This window comes from Amblyomma maculatum, chromosome 11, assembly GCF_055883805.1.
Source record: "Amblyomma maculatum isolate TAMU_Amacu chromosome 11, ASM5588380v1, whole genome shotgun sequence".
NCBI lineage: Eukaryota > Metazoa > Arthropoda > Arachnida > Ixodida > Ixodidae > Amblyomma > Amblyomma maculatum.
The window spans coordinates 127964713-127986228 of record NC_139354.1 but is presented as its reverse complement, the minus strand read 5'-3'; the positions used below and the strand labels follow the sequence as shown (position 1 = coordinate 127986228).

The following is a 21516-nucleotide window of genomic DNA, read 5'->3' as shown; positions in this document are numbered from 1 at the left end:
GTATTGCTCTCTGCAGGTGTTTCTGCGACTCGGAGCGCGTCTGGTTTGGATCTATGAGAGCTCGGAAGAGACGCCATGTGTTTTTGCCAGACATCTGCCTAGCTGCCGCGTTGCACCTCTCTACCCAGTTAGCGTCCGCGAGTTGCGCCGCGTATTCTGCCGCCTCTTTTGTTATCGCCGCGATCCGAGTTTTTAGTTTGCGGTTATGTTTCTGCCTGCGCCGTCTTTTAACCATGCTGCGTCTGGCTTCCCAGAGGTGGAGGAGGTGGGTGTCCACATCCGTCACCGCCTCAGAGAGCTTTACCCGCGTTTCCGTCGAACGGAGACTGGTCAGCAGCTGTTTGGTCCAGGCTTGGTATCCCTGCTCCTGGATAGAATTAACATTATATTCTTTTCTAAATTTTGCCCACTCCGGCATCCTAGTCTGGCCCGTCGGTCTGGTAAGGGGTTTAGTGCGGATCGTTATGTTGATCAGACAGTGGTCACTACCGAATGTTTCCTCTGTATTCGTCCACTCCACTCGCCTCGCGTTTTTTGAAAAAGTTAAGTCCGGACAAGTGTCCCTCTGCGCCGAGTTCCCAATTCGCATGGGGTACGCCGGGTCGGTGTGTAAGGTTAGGCCTAATGTGGACGCTGCCTCCGCTAGCTTCCGTCCTCGTATGTCCTCTCGGTTGTAGCCCCATGAGAGGCTCTGCGCATTGAAATCTCCTAACACTAGTAACGGATCTCGTCCCGCTTCCCTGACAGCCCTACTCAGGAGTGTGGAGAAGGTTACATTTTTTGCTTTAGGTGGGCAGTACACGTTCAGGATGTGGAGTGGCGGATCATCCTTTTTTATGGGAAGGAGAGTCACCATCACGTATGAAAAGCTGGCTTGTAATTCCAGATCTATCAAATTTGCTGTGAAATTTTTGTGCACGAAGATGCATTTTAGGGGGTCGAGTTGGAACGTTTTGTAGTTTGTGAGGCTCGCGTTCCCGCCTGGCTCCTGTACGGCCACCACTGCCGGAGTATGCTCGTACGTGGAAAGGTGCATCCTAAGGTCCGCTCTATTAGTCTTTGATTTAAAGCCTCGACTATTCCACTGTGTTAAAATTATAGGGCTCTCCTTAGTTCGTCCCGCCATGTTGTGCCTGAAGATTGTTATTCTGGAGGGGGAGCTGCTGCAGCTTTTCACCCTCACTGATCACCCTACGCATCTTGTGAGTTACGGGATTCGTGGGTCTCCTTGTGTTAACATACTTGCGAATCGTCATCGCTTTCGCTATCTGTCATGATACTATGGAGGGAATGGATTCCTGTATCTTCCTCATCATAGCTTCTAGTTTGTTTTCCATGCTAGGCTCTGCGTCGCTTTCCATCGCCTCCTCTTGCTGAGGTGGCTGAGATTTAGCTAGTGCAGTTTCTAGTTTGCTGGTTAGTAGCTCTATTTGAGCTTTTAGGGCTGCTATCTGTTTTCTTAATTCAATTTCTACCAAATTTGGTGTAGGTGGAGAGGTAGTATTGGGAGGAGGAGGGGTGACCACACTCACCGGCTGCTTCCCGTTCTTGACCATGCTGGCCCAGTTCCTCTCTTGATTGTTTTGTTTGGAATTTGGCTCCATGTTAGTCGAAGGGGGCGGGAGATTCTCGCTCCTTCTTGTCTTTTTCTTGTTTTTCTTGTTCTTGTTACTGGATTGTTGTTGCTCGTTCCTTCGGAATTTCGCAGTGCAGTGTTTAGAGTTCGTGGCGTGTTCGCCGCCACATACCGCACATTTTGGATTGCACTCGTGAGGGGCCCGCACCCCCTCCACAAACGGAGCTTGCGTTCCGCAGAGTCCGCACTTTTCTTGCCTCGGTGTCGGGCAGGCGTCTGCCCTATGTCCCACCGTGCCACACAGGTTACACGCTGGTATGGTGCGACGGTAAGTAGCTACCGGTATAACTTCCGCGTTATACAGCACAGCTCTGGGCTTGTACTTCCCTTCGAAGGTGACCCTTGCTTTGTTCGAAATGCCGAACTTTCGGATCTCCAGGATTTTGTTCTCTCCGCGAAAGCTTCTCACCTTCCCTCGCAGGGATTCGGTGGTCTCCAGATTGGCCACAGTGATGACTCCGTGTACCACGTTGTCCTCACTTTGCTTTACGTGTCCACGCAGATAGAGGTCTTGCCCTTGCGCTCGAATTGCAAAGTCGCCGACCAGTCTGTCTGCCGCATGGATGCTTGACGTGCCCACAATGATCAGGTTTTGGTCCGGGGACACTGTGAAGAAGAAATTTTCTGCTTCGGCCTCCCCGACTCGCTGTCGTAGAGCTAGGACCAACTCGCCGTGTTGCAAGTTCTTCAAGTTTGTGGCCGTTAGTGGTTTGATGATTAGCACCACGTCGTCTGGTCTGAATCTGCACAGGAACTTTGGCTTCCATGCAGCTCTGACTTGCGTTGGGCCTCCAGTTGCGCGCTCACCGGGTTCTGAGTCGGGTTGCGCGTGGCGGCCTCCGTGTGCTGACGTGGCCTTCCTTTGCGCGCTGGCTTGGAGTTTCTGGGCTCGCTTTTCAAAAGCCCGGATTACATTTTCACTGCAGGCTTGCTCTCGGCTGGTCTGCGGCAAGGTTGTCCATGTCATGCCTTCCGGGTCGTAGCCGCGTTGCTGGTTGGCGTTTGCCATGTTCGCCAGGAGCGGCCTTCCCTCCGTGGGACGCCGGCTGAGCCACGGCTCCACAACGGATATGAGCAAAAGTGCTCCAAAAAGTCGAAAACTCCGTCCACCGCATTGAGAGTGGTCTCCCTGCGTTCCGGATGACTTGATGGCTCTTCAAGGTCCAATAGAGGTTTTCCCCACTTCAACGTTACTGAAGTTATATGCAAACATTTTGTTTCAGAAGAAAATGATCTCATTTAAATTCCTTCCTCTGTGATACTTGTTTGGCTGGGTTTGACCAGCGCGTAGAGCAGAGGCTTTCATCAGCAGGTCGTGCGTGTTTTCCGATATATCAACGATTATCTAGTGTTATTTGAACTTAGCTGACGACGTCGTCGCTAGCATTTAAGGACCATTTACATCATCATCCCAGGGTTTAACCTTCACACACGAGGTAGCTACAAACACCGCACAACATTACCTTGATCGTAGCTGAAATTTAGGTCTCGACACATTTATTTGTTCTATAAACAAAAGAACAACAAACCCCCAGTGCCATTTGGAACCGCACACTCCAAGCTTGAAAAACGGGTCAACGTAATATCAGCCTTCCAGTCTGCCACGTAAAAATTATGTAACATAAACTATAGTCAAGCTTCAACCAGCCAGTTCCATGCTTCCGCTCCGCAGATTATTCAGCCCATATGATCACACAAGCATGTGAAAGTTTGCTGCAGAAGCTCAAACGGCGCAAAAAGAAGTGGGATAATGTTAAGGAAATACGTCAGGTTACGCCTTACATTCACTTTGTTTTCCGCAGTATAAAAAAACTGGCGAGCCGGTTTCGTACCAGGATAGTCCTCGTAGCTGCGATTAAGCGCAGTAGTGCCTGCCCTTTGCCTTCCACAGGAGAAAAAATCAAACCTCAGTGCAACAAGAACCACGAAAAAAAGTTCACCGTTCGTGCTTAAGGTCTTCTGTACAAATGTTTCCTCACATGCGGCAGTTTTTAACTGGTAGATGGTTAATGATCTGGCCCGTGAACAAAACTTGGCCGTAAATAGAGCACGGGAGGAAATCTAGCAACCGATCGTCAAAACTGTGAAGGCAAGGGCAAGAAAAACAACAACTTCCTTTGCGCACCAGTTTGCCGCAAAACCATATTTCGTTTTTTTAAATAAAGCAATTATTCAGGTCGTTGAAGCTTTTCAAATATTAAAACTGATGAGAGATGTTTCAGCACTCTGTCTATTTCGCTGCTATCAAATGAAATTGCATTTTTGGTAGGTCACTTGTAATTTTCTGGTGTCTTTCACGCCACGATTTCACGTCACGTTTGGAAATGCGTTTTGCTGCACGGTTTTATGTTCATTTTTACAACGCATTACATTTTTATATTGTTTTACACAATTTTTTTACCTGATATTATGTTCTTCTGGGTAATTGTTCCATGGTTTTTCTTTTTGCCATTGCTCTCTTACCTTAAAGTGACTTTGCCTGCTCTAAATCTTCAGCGTTACTTTTCAGCTCCATGAATACCTTCACCCCGACGTTGTCTTTCCATAAAGCTACACTGTTTTACAACCTTAGCATTGGTTTCGAGTCTTTCATCGCATGGGCACTTCACGTTTAATTACTTATGTTACTCAAGTGATTGCATCCACATACGAGGTGGTACCCAAAATAAACCGAACTAATTTTTTTGGTGGGCAGCGCTTTCGTAGTATTGTGTTTTGCCGCTAGGAGCGCATAGAGTGTTCACTCTACTAACTAACTTCCAGATTCAAGAAGCCGAGTGGTATTGCTGAAGGTCAGACGTACTAGCTTCGGCAGAGTTTATAGTGACAGCTCTTTTCTCTGGGAGCCGTTTTTGCAATGGCTGATTTTCGCAAACAGCGTGCGGCGGTGAAATTGTGCTTTGCTCAGTAAAAATGAAGCAGAAACTCTTGAAAAATTGAAACCGCGTACAAGGATTATGATATGGAGAAAACTAAATTATTTGAGTGTTTCTCCCGTTTCAAAACTGGTGAAATATCAATTGATGACAAACATCGTTCTGGTCATCCTTTGACGGCCAGACCATATGCAAATGTTGACAAAAATTGACAAATATTTGACCAAAAAGGGTATTACCCCTGCTCCTTTAGCCCCGATACTCACCGGACCTTGCCCCGGGCGACTTTTTTGTTTCCCAGTAAGAAAAAATACATGAAAGGAAAGCTTTTTGCTGATGTTGCAGAGGCAAAGAAAAAAACGACGCAGGCGCTGTCAAGCATCACAAAAGAAGAATTTAAACAATTTTTTTGAAAAGTGGAATGAAAGATTAGACAAGTGTATTAGGGCAAGTGGAGAGTACTTTGAAGGAGCTTGAAGGTTTGTGCTTAAAATGTAAATAAACAGGTTCAAAAGAAAATAAGTTCGGTTTCTTTTCGGTACCCCCTCGTATCTACCCGCTCGGCGGTGTGTGCCGTGTCCGTGGTCCTCGAGCCGGCACTGCGCCTAACAGAAGAAGAAGGAGAAGAGGGCGTAGAAGAAGTAGAACAAGAAATATAAACGCTCGGTCACCCGCAACTTTCGCTCCCCATTCGCTTAAGCAGCGTTGAACTCTGCTGTTTTGTTGTGTTTTTGTTTTTTCACGTGAAGCTTATTGGAATTTAAATTTTGAGTCCTCTGTTTTTGTCTCGCCTTCCGCAATGATCAGATGTGTGCCCATTATTTAGAAAAAAAAAATGCTTTACCAATTTTTCATTTATCGCGTATTGTGCGAATTGTTACAGTGGTTGCGGGTCTGGGTTCCTCGGGTATGTAGCATATGCTTTCAGTTGGGAATAAAGAGTTAGAAATCTGGGCCCATGTTGCCGTTTTTTGTTCTTTCCTCTCTTGTAATAATTCATTCACGCAGTTCTATTTTTTTATCTTCAGTGAACCAACTATACCCCAGAACTGTTCTTGTTGTGGCACTGAAGTTACCCATGTCGACCTGCACCGTAAAAAATGGCTTTTGCATTAAAGGGTGCTTTATATTCCCTGTCGGTGATGTCCGCCAAGCGTGATTTTAAGATTTACGCCTGAGCATCACCCTAGAATATGCAGAGCGCCATGGCCCAGATTGTGCGCTCGTGGCTAGGCAGATATCTAGCCACTTTCCTCATCTTTTTGCTCTTCATTTATCATCCACTCATCCCTTTTTGACTGGTAGCTTAATATTATTTTTTCTTTTTCTTTACTGAATAGGAATTGCTCATATCGCGAGCGACGTATTCTTTGGTAGTATCACCTGGAACCGGATGTTATGAAGCTGCATCTGGAGAGTGCAATGTATTTGCTGCTGAGGCTGGAGCTGTTGGTGGAGAAAGAGGGCATGATGAGGCGATCTTTGGATAATATTGTTTTTACTTTAAAGTCGTTCAGTTGAAGCAGTGCTATGCACCGGATTTACCAGATCTTTCCCATCTGTCTTTCTATCGTCCGTGATGATAAGAGGTAACTAAGTCCACAATTTACCAGAAATAATGGTAAGCATAGTAGAGATAAAAAGGATAGCGATTTCGTCGGGGGTGGGAATGGTGGTAGCAAGGAACTGCGGAAGAGGAGTGCAATTGTGATTTCTCTTCTTCAAAAACCGGCCGCTAGGCGCCAAGAATGAGACACTGGTCGACGCTCCGGTGATCACCTTCAAATCGCGGTTGACTACTCGTCGACGCGTGCAGATATTCTGTGCAACGAGAGCAGTAGCCGGTGTCACACGTTGATTTTTTGGTTTCATCAGTGTTGTTTATGCATCTGTGTATTTTCTTTCCTCTCGCCCTGAATCAGTGCAACCCGCTCAACGATGTACCAAACTGCCCGTCTGGCTGCAAGTGCTACTGGAACAGGAAAGAGCCGCTCACTGGAATGTGTTTGGACACCAGCCGCCCCCTTCCTCTTGGATACGACGATCCTCCCGTTGCTCCTGCCTTGCCTCCACGACCTATGGCATAAGTTAGCGGAACCTACGTCAGTGATGCAATAAAATTGTTTACAAATTACTGTTTCAGATTTTAATGCTCTGGTAATAAGGATCCTGAAGTGTCAGTATTCTGCGCACAATCTGCGTCTGTTACTGCCGCAGTAAAGTCAACATTCTTCTTAGTTTTTCATTAAGAGGCAGTGAAAGCTACACTAATCAACGACGCAGTAATTGGCGTACACTAAAGTAGTCAAGGTAGCAGAAGGCGAGAACGTACACTCTAACGTCCACACGTTGTAGTTAAGCACCTATGTTCGCCTTCACGCTTTCTAATCAAACGCGATATATTGTACACAAAGAACTACACTAGTGAGATAAAAGAATGTAAAAAGCGCAAATACCCTCTGACATGCATCAACGCTACAACCAAGCTGCCAGGACTAACAGAGACAGACACATGATGATTATGATGACCTCAGACGAAATGGCACATTTAGACGCATTCTTTGCTTTATTCTATGTGACTATACCGCGCTTCTAGAGCAGGCTCACAAGCGTGCTATAGGGTGCACCCAGAGATTGGAAGTCTAACGCCGCACTACAAAATCGAACTGGCGATGTCGAACTAACAGACTTTATCTCGCACCGAAGTGGCCAGCTGTGCCCCCTTCTTATATGTCTTGCACTGTGCCTTCTAGTGACTTTTGTCTAAAACAATGTAATAAAAAGGAAACACCGCACAAAAATATATTTGAGTTAATGGTCCTGCGGAAAAAAATACAGACCTCAAAGATGATTTTACAGATACGGTTATAACGCACTATTAAAGTTTCGGCACTGTTGTCAAGAAGAAACACGAAACAAAAACGGTTAGCCTAGCTATCTTTGGACCAGACTTATGGCCCGATGCTGGGCCACGATTTAGTTGTTAAAAATAAAAAAACAGAAAAACAAACAATTTTGAAAAGTGTGTAAAATACTCACTGCCTCAGCATAATAGCAGCACTAAGCTGCAATAATGCACCAAACACAGTTCAGGAGTGCGTTTTGTCGGGCTAGTTGGTTCTGCATATTTAAGAAGAAATTAGCGCTAATACTTGGACGGGGACAGACGAAAACACGCACGACGAAGACAAGCGGTTGTCTTTCATAGCGTGCACTTTCTTCAGTCCCCGTCCAAGTATTAGAGCTAATTTCTTCTTAAGTAAGCACCAAGTACTTAGTATGATATATAGTGTATTATGTACTAGCACAAAGAAAATATTTCTAGTTTTTGAGCGTGAGGGTAAGGAATATGATAAGGGATATGTGGCAAGATGTTAGTTCTTATCCATATCTTTCGGTTTAAAAGCTGCCTTATTAGTTCAGCACTCCAGGAAGAGGAATGAAGTGGTGATTGCACCTTCATTTGAAGGAGGTGGAGATATATAATTGCGCTGTTATTTAAGTTTTGGCGGATTTACTCAAATTAGGTCCTTCAGCATTAGGCGAAAAACAGGGCGCTGGCGATCTTTAGGTTCAAAAAAACTATATAGGTCATTTTTTCTTCTTATCCACTTTGCCTTGCCTTCATAACAAGCAAATAACACAGGATTTTACCTTAGTTATTTCGTCGAATAGATTTGAACAAATATTTTAATTGATGCGTAATTGCTGTAATTGGAGTGATATGGGAAATTCCTTAATGGTATAGGGCTCTTTTACAGCGGGAGATGATTAATCTATTTAATTTATTTTGAACAATTTGCTCGCCACAAAATATTCGCCCTGAAATCTTTGCCCTCATAGGGAGACCTGTTTGGCACTTTTCATAGGACATGCTACATGAAATATATTATATAGATATTGTACATCCACGATTGTGTGCGTTCGTTACGCCTCACAAGAATGCCTTAGTACCTGAATTTGACTACACAAACTAAACCATTGCTCTATAATTGAGAGCGCTTGGCCAAAAGCATCGACTAGTGGCGATTTTTGATGATCGTGTCACCAAAAAAGTGACATGACAAATATAAAATCAAAAGATACTACCGTAACTGCCAAACACGCACACAGTTTGAGATGAAAATAGGCATGTCATTGTTTACACCGCTGACGCACGGAACAGTAGAAAACGTGTATCAAACGAACTTCCATAAACTGAACTGGAAACATAACTAAAATCAACGAACACAACCAGGCGCGGTTGCATAAGGAACGACGTAGATGCAGCAAAAAAGCGGAAAGGTAACAGAAAAAAGTAGCACGGTAAGGCTAACAATAACAAAGATAAAGTCATGAGTTGAAGCGCACAAAAAACTGATAGAAAAAACTGAAGAACAACAAAGACGTGAGGCCAACAATTAACATCGCAAAATGCAAGAAGATTAGCACTACACAACTAAAACAAGGCAAGAGAAGGAAAGCGTACAAGCGACAAGAATGAAGTCAACAATTAACAAACCTAAAGGATGAAGATGAGGTGCATAAAATCTAACTGCAAAGATAAAAATAACGTTCTAATCAATAAAAATAGAACCACGCCAAATCAAATACATTCAAAAAGAAAGGCAATTTCTTTTTCCGAGAGTGAAATGGAGGGTATGATTACAAAATCATCCTTGAGCCTCAATATCTTGGCGTCTTCCAATTTCAAGTGTCAGCTTATTCTGGTGCGTTTTTAACACTGTGCTCTTTTTGAAGATTGGGTGGCATGGTTCCTATGAGTCACTGTTCAGGCAGTGACTGGGAGATTCCTGAGGGATGTACATACCTGATAAGTCTTTTTTTTTCATTGGCCTTTCAGAAGCATCGGCCCGTTTGACCGATGTATATTTTATTACAAGACAAAGGTATGGAGTATACAACACTTTCCACGAATTCTGCGAAGGGCTTCCTCTGCCGCTTTTTTACTGCCTCTGGTTCGTTTTTCTTTTCCATTTACGATCGGACAAAGCTGCGATAGGCGCTAGGGGGCAGAAAAGACGTCAACTCCTGCTTTCTTTTTTGTGCTTTTGTTCTTCTCCGCTGATTTTGTGGGTACATAAGCAGAGTATCGTGATAGCAGAATAAAGTTGAAGTTCAGCACCTGTGTCGTCTTTCTTTACGTCTTCCTTTGTTTGACTATGTGGCTAAGCGGTGTCAATCATGGATCAATAATAACTAGCCCCGCGCAGATTGTCCTATACATAATCAATTGCTACTTGGCATTTCAGCCTCATGTTATCACTGACTTTTTCGAAGATGAAACACAGATTGAAAGTCTGCTAAAAGCCTTTAAAATCCGATGCGCCGTTCAAACGAATATTGCGGTTAATTGCAAACAGTTTCAACCGGTGTTACGTATCCACCGATGTGTTGGTGTTGGCGTGTACGTGGGTAGTTTCTCTTTAGCTACAAATATTTGAAAACTGGTGCTTGCAGAGCTATAACTTCCCTATAGATATGGAAGGCCGGCTCTCACTATTATGTAAGGCTATCACGTCCCAGACGTTCTGCCTCCCTCCTGCAGCTTTTCTTGTCAACTCAGCTGCCATTGCATTTAGTTTACAACATGTTTACGAATCTCTAATTTATGCCTACATTGTCTCACAAAGTGCCGCCGGAGTTCCCATATTATTGTTACATATATGCCTTGCGTCGCTGGATGTTGAAGAAGACGGCGATCAACAGTAGTGACACAGAAGGAAATCAAAGCTGTAGCAACGGCAATTGGATACGAGAAGGTTGGCGTTGCCCGAACATTCACTCGTCATCAGCCGCTGTGTTGTCGAGCTTGTGTTATCGAGCTAGCCTTCTTGCCACGTATCAATATGGACGACCTAAAAATCACTTTACCAAAGTCCTGAATACTAAGGTTTGGCAAAATTCCATCTGGTCCGAGTTGCACAGCCTTTATCAAAAGTTTACAGCCCAGGGGGTCTACAACTGAGCGATACTATGTAGCTCGTAATGCATTTCCAGATTTCCATACATTCTGAAGGCAAGAAGATTTTTCGTCCTACCACCCCCAATGGCTGAGACTTCCACGATTATTACAAAGATAATTATGCAGCTTAAAAGCAAGCCCTTTGGGCTGTAAACTTTTGATAAAGGCTGTACATGGAGAAAAGGCAAACCAAGACTAAAACTGATGCACTGATGACTCGCGCACGGGAGCCTTGTTCACAATGTACTTTGCGAACAAGATTCCTATGCCGGAGCACATATGCCAATAACTTCATTTTCTTGATCAGTGTTTTCTCTCTTCCCCATAACAAAGTTCTGAAAAAGTGGCTGCATGACCAATGCATAGCTTTTATCTCCCGGTGAATTCCGAAGAATTTCATTCCATTCTAACCCTCCACTTTCACGGAACCTATCTGAATATACAGAGGCTTCTAGAATAGTTATATGTGGTCTCATGGAGTTAGGAACAAGGATAGCGCGAATTGTGCGACTTAACGTTGAAAAATGAAAGAAGACGCCAACTCCGGTGAATCATTGAGGTGGAAAGGTGGAATAAGAATTACCTTGCAGTTATCTTCGATGCCGAGTAAGGTACGCTACTGCAAGTCCACAGAAATGCCTCCATAAAACTGCCTAAAATATCGCCTAATAGCCTACGCTCTAGCGTCCAGCAAATAAAAAGCTGGCCAGTTGATAATTATCCGTGTCGAAATCGGTGCACATACGAACGAAGACACACAGAAGAGAACAAAGTAGGAAAGAGGATACTTACAACTGATGCTTGGTGAAACAAACCTTCCACTCAGTAAGCATTTGCTAAGGATTTCAGCAGTATTGGGGGCATAAAAGCGAAACCAAACCATGACATGGCTGTACTATCTGCCTACGAAAGAAACAAAAACAAAACTATAATATTCTGCGCAAAGTAAAGGCGAAAATTGTAATAAAAGGCTTAAAAATAACCTGTCAGATACCGAAGAACCCGTGTTCTTTATCCAGCAAGAAAATCGATGCAGAATTGACACACAAGTAACTGCCAGTGGCAGTTATGTTCGAGGACTCTAATACTTCTCTGTCTAATATTTGCATTCCGCGCACGATAATACTTGTCACATCTAGATTAGGCCCACATCCGCCATCACAGCAGTTGCATTTTTTACAGTGCAGGGAAAGATTCGAATCATGACCTGACCTTAGCGAATCAGTATGTTCGCGCAACCTTTCGTTCACGCCTTTTCTCTTCTGTTCCACGTAAACCCCGCCGCAGCTATAGGGAATGCTATGCACGACCACTGTCACACAAGGAAAGAACCTAGTCTGGTAGTGGACCCCCGCAAAAAGATATCTCTGTGCGCTCTTCGTCAACAAGCTTCCATAGCTTGAAAATGTTATGCGGTGCGGAGAACCATCACCTACTATGACTAAACCATCATTCTATTTCTTAAACTTTTTGTTTCTACATTACTAACAATATGTCACTTCTCTGCTTTTAAGCCACCAATCTTTTAGTCGTATTTTGCTAGTTTCCACTGCCAGTTTATTGACCCGGCCACTGGTATCTCTAAACCCCAGAGCTTCAGGAACAGTTACTGCGCCTGCATCAACTTCCGGGTGGATACCATTACATTCGAGTATAATATGGTCAATTGTTTCACTGGAGTTACCACATACAGCACATGCGTCATCTTCATTGTTAAATTTCTTTTTGTAGCTGTGTGTCCTAAGGCACCCTGATCTAGCTTCAATAAGTAGGGCACTGCCTCTTGAGTTATCAAAGAAAGCTTCGTTGGTTGGTTTATGGGTTTTAACGTCCCAAAGCGACTCAGGCTATGAGAAACGCCGTAGTGGAGGACTCCGGAAATTTCGACCACCTTGGGCTCTTTAACGCGCACTGACATCGCACAGCACACGGGCGCTTTGCTTTTCGCCGCCACCGAAAAGCGGCTGCCGAGGCCGGGATTCGATCCCGCATCCTTGGGAACAGTAGTCGTGCGCCGTAACCACTGCGCCACAACGGCGGGGCAGAAGAAAGCTTCGTTCCTGATCTGCATCTTCCACTTTCGGTATAATTCCACACTCTGTTTCTTCTCCATCGAATTTCTCCAATTTTTACCTTCTTTTTTTACCTGTTGCTTAATGCTCTTTATTTCTCCGTCCTTGTGACTAGCATACTTAGTAGCTTCCTAGTTCTTTTCCTCCATTGTGAGTCAACGCTTTTTAACTACAGGTATTTAAATTCTTTGGGCTTAAACTGAACATTAAAAAGACAAAGATCATGGCGTCTTGCCCTATCAAGTCCTGTAGCATCAAGGGACAAGAAGTGGAAGCTGTGACAGATTTTCTCTTCTTGGGCTCCAAGATTACCTCGGAAGGAGACTGCAGCCATGAAATTAGGAGACGTCTGCTTCTGGGAAAGAGAGCAATGGTTAGCCTTGACCGCCTAGTAAAGAGCAGAGACATTAGTCTGCCAACCAAGATCCGTATAACTCGTGCTATGGTCTTTCCAGTTGTGATGTATGGATGCGAGAGTTGGACTGTGAAAAAGGCTGACCGCCGAAGAATTGACGCGTTTGAATTGTGGTGCTGGCGAAGACTCTTGAGAGTTCCTTGGACTGCCAGAAGATCAAATCAGTCAATATTGTCGACCATAAACCCTGACTGCTCATTGGAGGGTCAAATTCTAAAGTTAAAGCTCAGCTACTTTGGTCATCTGATGAGAAGAGAGGAGTCGCTGGAGAAAGATTTGATGTTGGGAAATGTTGAGGGTCGCCGGAGAAGGGGTAGGCAGCGAACGCAATGGTTAGATGGCATCCTCGAGGCACTGCAGATGAAGTTATGTGATGTTAGGAAGATAGTGAGTGACCGGAAAGCGTGGCTTGACATGGTCAATAGAGTCACGAAGAATCGGACACGACTGAACGACTGAACTGAACTGATTTAAATTCTTTAGCTGGCCATCTGTTACTGTCCAATTTCCTCAGGCGTTCCTCATATAATATTTTACTGTGAGCTTCCCGTACTTCGAAAAATGCCCAGTTCATATCTCCTTGTACCGCCTCATTTGTGAATTTGCCGTGGGCACCTAATGCTAATCGTCCAACGGCTCTCTGATTTATTTCTAGTGTTGACTGTACCTCTGATTTTAGGCACGAAGCCGCATTTCCGAAAGTAAGTCCGGGTACCAAATTCCTTTCCACATACCCCTCAAAACCTCATACTTGTTGTATCCCTACAATGCCCTATGCTTCATTATCCCGGCATTCCTTCGTCCTTTGGCCTTAAGTGATTGCTCATGCTTTCCAATGTATGTCAATCCTTCGTTTACCCATACCCCCAAACATTTGTACTCTGCTACTCTGGGTATTTCATGGCGTTGTATTTTCAAACCCTGAACAGTTGAGCCGTTGAAAATCATCAGACCCAACTTAACTGCGCTAGAACTGAAGCCCAGAACGTCCCCTTCGTCTCCGCAATACTTAACTAGAGTTTGCAATTCTTCCAGACTCTCAGCTAGCAGCACAATATCGTCTGCATACATCAACCTTGCAAACTGCCGCCCATCAACGCGGCAAACATCAACGCGGCAAACCTTGCGAACTGCCGCCCGGCGGCCGTTCGCGGCCGCCGGCGGCCGATCGGCGGTTTATCAAGCCTGGCCAGATATTTTCGCCAGCGGCCGAGCGAACGGCCGCTCCTGGGCGCGATCACCGTGAGATGGCAACACTCCACCTCCGCAAAAAAGTGGAGCCGAAATAATCATCGCTTGCTTTTATTGTTAGAGAATGGAATTGAGAGTTGGGCAGTTTTATGAGTAGACCGTTTTCTAAAGCATGAAGGAATTTCATAGCGCCGTTTTATATGTACCATCGATGCAAAGCAAAATAGGCCCATCGACGACAAGGGAGCACTGACGGGAGAGCAGTGTCGTCCGCCGCGCCAGCGGACGGCACCACTTTGTTACGGTTCCGCCATAAGGTGTTGTAAGCGTTATGACTTTGCCTACTCTGATGACACAGCTAAAGCGAGACCTTTCTCGACGCTCTGCTCAACACTGGCTCAAACCCTGCTTCAGAGAGACGCGCCTGCAGTGCGCTGATGCTGCGGCGTCGGACGTATGTTCGGAGGCTGTTTACAAGCGCTGTCGGGCGTAATTTGAGACGCTGCCCATTTTAAGTGTTGCTCTTGAAATGTCATTTAGTGTGAAAAGTTCATTGTTCAAGCGGACCCAGGTCGTGCGTTTTCTCACTCGGTCGCCGACGCTGCCGACGCCCCCAGTTTTTCGCTGCATGTGGTTCGGCACGGCGACGGTGCGTCGGCGTTCCGCCGCGCCGCATGAAGTTTGCAGAGAAAGTTCGCTCCATGTGGTTGGCCCTTTACACGGCTGACCAAACCGCGGTTACGCTACTAACCGCGATTATGGCGAACCGAGCTTGGGAACCTCAGTTTGCGTCGTTAACCGAAAAGATGGCGGCGTCCATGGACGGAGGTAGCGTGTCAGCAGCGCCCGCGCCCGTGTTGGCGTCGGCGTGTGAGAAACGTACGTGCTGGTCTGCTTCAACAACGGAAAGTCTAATTCGGCTATGGGAAAGCAATCTGCGCCACCTTCGAGGGACCGCACGGAACGCCAAAATATAGGCCGCGATCACGGCAGAGCTGAACGCCCTGCTTCCGTATGGTGTGCAGCCGTTCACGGCGAAGCAAGTTCGCCTGAAGATGAACAGTTTGCATAAAAAGTATCGGTAGGTACAGTATATCTCTCACACATTTTTTGTAGTTGCTGTTTATCATACCCGGAGTTAACGGACACAAGGAACAGAATTTTTGAGCGGTCAAACTTCGACATGCGCCATAGTGGCAGCTGTGCTGTTGTGTTGCATGGGGCTGAATATTTACCTGCAAGGCCATCTTTTTAAATATTAGCAACGCTGAATAGTTACGGCAAACTGTACCCTGCCGTTTGCACTGCGGTAAGGCTATTCAGGCAGGCATCACATGCGATCAGAGCAAATTAAATGTGAAAAAGGAAGTTGAAAATCCTGAACCAACATGTAGGTGGCGAGAAAAAGCGCTGTGAAAGGCTCCTGATTACCTTACTACGTTCAGTGTCTTTGCGCGCGCTGAAATTGTACAACACACGGCGCATTCTGTGTTTTGCATTCAAAAGAACGCGGCCGCTTGGGTAGGTATTAAACCCAGGTACTGCGTTGATTAATCGAGTGCCATAAGCACCCAGCTGAGCCACTCAAATTCATACAATGCTGGGTGTCACTGCCAAAATAGACGGCTTATATTGCGATCACATAGCATCATATATTGCTTCCGCTTCTACATATTGCCTTGCATTGTACTCAGTAAACATGCTTTCACATATTTTGTAAACATTGCACCGATCGGCTGTTCGGCAGGTTGTGTCTACAGTGACAGCTCTTCTTTTCCTTAAGAAGCTCAGGCGACAAAGCACCACCAAGGGATCAAAAGGAATAGAGTGTGAGCATTATTGGAGCCTACTTAAATTCTTGGGAACCCTGCCAACAAATGACAACGAGTTGGTTAAAGAAAGTTTCCAGGTATTTTTCGTTAATAAATTTATCTGTAGTGTATTTTACTGCTCTAATCAAATTGTGTTGGGATATTCATCATATATTCCGTATGCAAAAACGGTATCTGCGCCACGTGTACAATGCTGGTTATAATGCAACCACTGCAGAATTTTTTCACAGTGCTCATGTTATTACAGCTCACAAGCTATACCGCTACCGTTTGAGTGCTCGGTATAAATATGAAGTAAAAAAAATATTCATAGCCTGGACGCCTTGGCACATTTAGAAACAAATGAGAAGTGTTATAATACTAGACGTGGAGAAAAATGGAAGGTTGCTGCACCACGCTTGAATTCTGGTATGGAGCGTTTGTGTTATTCTCTGCCATCGCTTTTAAACTATTATCAATCACTGAATTTTGATTTATTTAGCTGTTCCACTGTTAAACTCAGAGACATGTTTGCTGATTGACTAAGCTGACCATCTTTTCTGGTGTTTGTTTTATCTAGCATTTCTATTCTTCTGCATAGAACAAGTGTCTTGCTATGCTTATCGCTTGTTTACTTTTTGTGCTGACGGTGTTTGTTTTACCTGGCTCAGGAACTTTTCTTTTATTCCGCATTGATTAAGTGTTTATTTGTTTATCGCGTGTTGATTCTCTGGTGTTGCCTAGACGCTGCCTTATATATGGGGCTGCGGACTCGTCAAGCCGCCACGTGGCAGCTTTTTTTCCGTAGCCCTCCATCTGTATAGCACCTGATGGAAATAAAGATTTATTTATTTATTTATATTGCAAGACTATATACACTGCATCACTTCTTCTTTGTGGGGTCTGCTCGAGTACTACTAAACAAGAATGCTGTTCACCAAACAGTCTATGTGTGCGGTATTGAACCACGCTGTTTATTGGTGATAGCTTCACTTCTTTTTTATTGGGTCGGCTCGAGTACTACTGAACGAGAATGCTGTTCACCAAACAGTCTATGCGGTTAGTATTGGACCACAGTATTTATCGGTGATAACTTAATGGCCAACGTTTGAAGAAACAGAGTAACTTTGAGAACCAAGTGGCAGCCACCCTTGGTGCATTACATTGCTAGGCCATTCATATTTATCTTACTGAAAGTGCTTGCATATGTATGTATAAGTGACTGATAAGTCATGATTAAGTCCAATCCAAGGTTTCAAATGTGCAGGTTGAGATAGTCGAAGACTGCAATGAAGGGGCGGAACTGCTGGCCACTTGGGAATATGACACTCCCGTGGAGGCCAACAGAGACAATGTGGGAGGAATGAGCAGCCGCAGCAGCCCTCTTCCATCAAGCAGCAGCAGCAGCTCAAACTGCAGCACTTCAGCCAGCACTTCTTTCAACAAAAGCAGTGCAACAGAAGCACCTGGCGATGTTGCTGCTCTCAGTACTGCTTCCAGAAAACGGCCCGGCACCTCCATTATGTAGCAGCTGCTGGATATACATAAGCATGAGGCTGCAACGGCTGAAAAAGCGGCCAAAAAACAAGGAAGCTGCCGAAAAAAGGGTTAAAGCTACAAAAAGAATCCAATGAAATGCAGGCCTCTATGCTGCAACTAATGCAGCAGCATTTTCCTTCAAAAAAACACCACTTGAAATTCGCGCTGCTACAGCTAATGCAGCATCATTTTGTGAAGTCAAAAAGTGGAAGTAGAATTGCAGTATTTATTTTAACAACCGGAGAGCAGCATGCAACTGTCTGTGACGGAAGTATCATTTCACCGTTATGACAGGGGCCTCGGGCAGACAAGTTGCCATTCTTAAGGAGGCACTGAAACAAGTTGCCTTACCACTTAATACTTTTAAAGAATATATAGAAGCAGGTAATGTGTACCAATGCTATATATTATTCATAAAAGTAAAAAAAGGGAAAAAAATGCAACCTTCAAAGCATATTGAGAGATGTCATAGTTTTGCTTGTACTAACACACAAGTAACCGCCTCCCCCCCCCCCAAGCATTACTATCTTTGACTGATGAAAAGTGCACATCATATATCCTACCAGTCTCGTACCTTCACATATGGCTTGCTTTTAAAGGGCTCAACGTCCTATCAAGATCGGTTATTAGAGACGCTGAAGTGCAGGGCTCCACAATGGCGACTACCTATAGCTCTATCCGAAACTGGCGCGGTCCAAATGGTGGTGGTAAAACAATCTCCAACAGACACAGGATAGGCGTCAACCAATCCACCTACACAATGGCCTGAAGTCCTTGGACCCGGGCGGCGTGTTCGGCCCGTCGGATTACACCTAGTTGAGTCTCGGGGTGGGAGCTCAACAGTAGAATCTCCCAAAATAGTTAGGACACTAAATAAGATACAAGAAAGCATCTGGAGGCGCTTACAAACAAGGACTAAAGGAGCTGAAAAGCAAAGTGGCTTGTTGGGCGAGTTGGTTGGACATTATGTTTGTGCTTGCCTTTCTATATGTCACTGTTTCTAGTGTTGTTTTAACATATCAGCTGAAAAACTCGCTTGGCATTTATCTAGTATGGCATTAAGGAGCATCTTTTTGGTCATTTTAAATTGCAGACTGAAATCTTGAGAAATTTTGAATGCTGGCATCATTACGAAGCTTTTTCATGGCTAATGGTTCAGCTTCCATGACTGAACATGCTTGTAAATGCTTGCATGAACACTTACTAACATTAACCAGCTCTCGCTTCAGTTATCAACTGCAGATTCACTGTGACCGTACCGCTAAGCAAGAACAAGTGACACACAAACCATTTATACTTTCTTGCGGAGAGGTCGCCTTGAATATGCAGTGTTTGTCCCAATTGGAGCAGCACTTCTATTACTGAATTTCTAGCCATCACTGATGGGCACTGCCTTGACAAGGCGCGTGTAGCAATCAGTGAGGGAAAACCTGTAATGCAAATGTGAAAACTGCTTTTATGTCAAAGTGCTTATTTTGATTACTAGAAAACTTTGCTTTGCCTTCCAGGATCTCTTAACAGAGAGACACATAAATTATTGCATTAATATGAGCAATGTTCAAGCATGCACTACACGAGAGAGAATACAAATGCAGCCACACAAACTAGTATTGCACAGCTCTGCATCTGTTCATTACACACGGCGTGAGTCACTGCCGCAGCAGAAGAGATGTCAGTAGCACGTGCTATTGTTCTATTGAGAACATGGTACACTTCACTTTTGGTTGGTTCACCTATCATAGCGTTATAGATCAGGAATTTGAGAGCACAGCCCCCTGGGTTCCAAAGCATCCATTGAGGTAAGCACAACAAGGAAGGCAGCAGAGGAAATCCTTGTGCTCTTATTAGTTGCCAGCAAGGAAAGCCTCTAAAGCATTTCGTGCTTCTGCGCCACGTGGTTCAGAGCGGTTACTTGTGCACTGTGGTTGAGGCCTGCTTGCATCCACAGTGCGTGCAGTGTCAATACAGACAGCGTCACATCGATCGCTCAGTTATTCGCAGATATTATGCAGTACACAGTAAGCACGTATAATGCGTTTCACATTACCAATGTCGTTTTCCAAGCCTTTGTGTAAAATCCTGAATCGCGCTTTTAGGCAGCCAAATCCATTTTCAATTACTCGCCTTGCACTGGACAAATGATAGTTAAAAATTTGCGAAGGGGAACCTGTAGCAGCGAGCAGTGGAAACGGCTTCATCATATTCTTTTGAAGGGGGAACGCGTGGTCAGCAAGCAGTACAGGGCCAACTGTCACTCCATTGAATGTTTTGGTTTCAAGCTTAAACAAAACGCTTGACAAAATCTTCACCAGTTTAGACTTTTGAAGGACATCAGCGTCATGGTTTCTTCCAGGAGAACCCACATTTACATACATGAAGTTATAGCAGTGGTCCACCACAGCTAATAGTATTGTACTCTGCCAACCTTTATAATTGTAGTAGTCACATGCTTGCTCTTTGGGTGGGCACGCTTCTATATGACAACCATCGAGAGCTCCCACACCTTGGGGGAAACCAGTAAGCGCTGCAAACTGCCTTATATGTTCTGCTAATTCAGGACGTGTTGGGAAGCGCACGAAACGCGGCTCAAGGATGCGAAAAACCACTTCGCAGAAGTGCCGGAATATTATGTTCACGGAGGAACGACTGATGCCGAAAAGGTTGGCTACTATCCTGTCTTCCGCAGATGACGCCAAGCAATATATCGCGATGGTTATGCTTTTTTCCAGAGGAATATGGCTTTGCGCATCTCAGTATCAACGCGTCTCATACACTTGCAGGCCCTCACAACATAACGGAAAGTCGTTCGGCTCATTCTGAAGTTCCTCTTGAAATCTTCATCCGAAAAGTGAGTCTGCATCGTCTTCCATCACGATAGACCTCACGGTCCAGGCGCCTGTCACGCGAACCCAGACGCGCAACAGTCACCATAAGGCGTTTGCACCTTCTTTCCGTTCTTCTTCGCACGGCGTTCAACTCGTGAGCTTCATTAGACAGTTTTAGCATCTCCTTACGGTAAACACGGTAACTACAGCAAATACGACCGTACCGCAAATACGGCTGGCCACGGAAGGACTGCACATGCGCAAGTTTTGCCGTTCCGGGTAGCTCCGGCAAGTCCGGAAAGCCTCCTACCGTGTCTACCGTAGACCCTTTCCAAGCCGAGATAATCCAGAGTGAGCCTGGCGAGCAAGCCAGTTGTGTTCCTCGTGTTCATTCTCTAGTCGTGTTCTTGTTGTCAGCTAAAATGGCGTCGAAGTCCCGTGCTAGTCATGCCCGTGATTCAACATCCCGGATCAAGTATACACCGAGCGACGATTTACGCTTACTAAATGCTGTGATGAGCGTCCAGCCTTTCTGTGACTCTGTGAGGTGGGAGCAGGTTGCGACTTTGGTATGTAAAGAAACCGGCAAGCGGTTCACCCATCGTAGTGTCAAAGAGAGGCTGGACTTGCTTCTAACACAGTTCCGGACAAAAGACCGGAAAAATCGCCGAAAGTGAGTATATTTGACATATGGTAATCTAATGTTCGCGTATGCATCGCATTCGCAATTATAAATGATGGCTTATTTTGAAATTAGGCCCGGAACGGAAGAAGAGGTTGAGAGGCAGGACATGCTTCTGCAAGAAATCTCGGATATGGCCGTTAAAACCGGCTATACGCCTCGCCGTGTCCCGAGAAAAAGAATGAAGTTGTGCACTACTCGTGCGGTAGAACCGGAGAGAACGGCGCCATGCGCACAGGGCTCCGCCACAACAGACAGAAAGCGCAAGACGATGCGGGCTTTCGAAAATCGGCACGAGGAGAACAGCGAGTCCTTTGGTAAGTCGTTGCCTCGTTTTCCACTTGTAACAATTATCGCGTTCTGTATGTTCGTGTGCTTCATATCTGGTTCGCTTCGAGGGGGCGTGTCGCGGCACGGTACTCAAGGGGGACGACTTTTCTTGCATGAGAGCAAGCACAGGTTTGTGGCCTTTCTTAACCGTAATGTTGATTAGGCATACATGTA

At 45.1% G+C, this 21516-nt stretch overlaps 1 protein-coding gene across 9 annotated transcripts in view; it reads left to right on the top strand.

Moving 5' to 3' along the window:
* LOC146174934 (uncharacterized) overlaps window positions 1-6641 on the top strand; it is a 128337-nt gene extending 121696 nt beyond the window's left edge. For all 9 annotated transcript variants that reach the window (XR_014702026.1, XR_014702023.1, XR_014702025.1 and 6 more), the window contains one exon: window positions 6435-6641. Coding sequence is in view for 2 of the 9 variants with exons in the window: in XM_084584177.1 (XP_084440303.1) it covers window positions 6435-6599 (165 nt within the window). In the remaining 7 variants the exon portion in view is untranslated. The remainder of the gene's footprint in view (window positions 1-6434) is intronic.
* Window positions 6642-21516: the final 14875 nt, after the last annotated feature.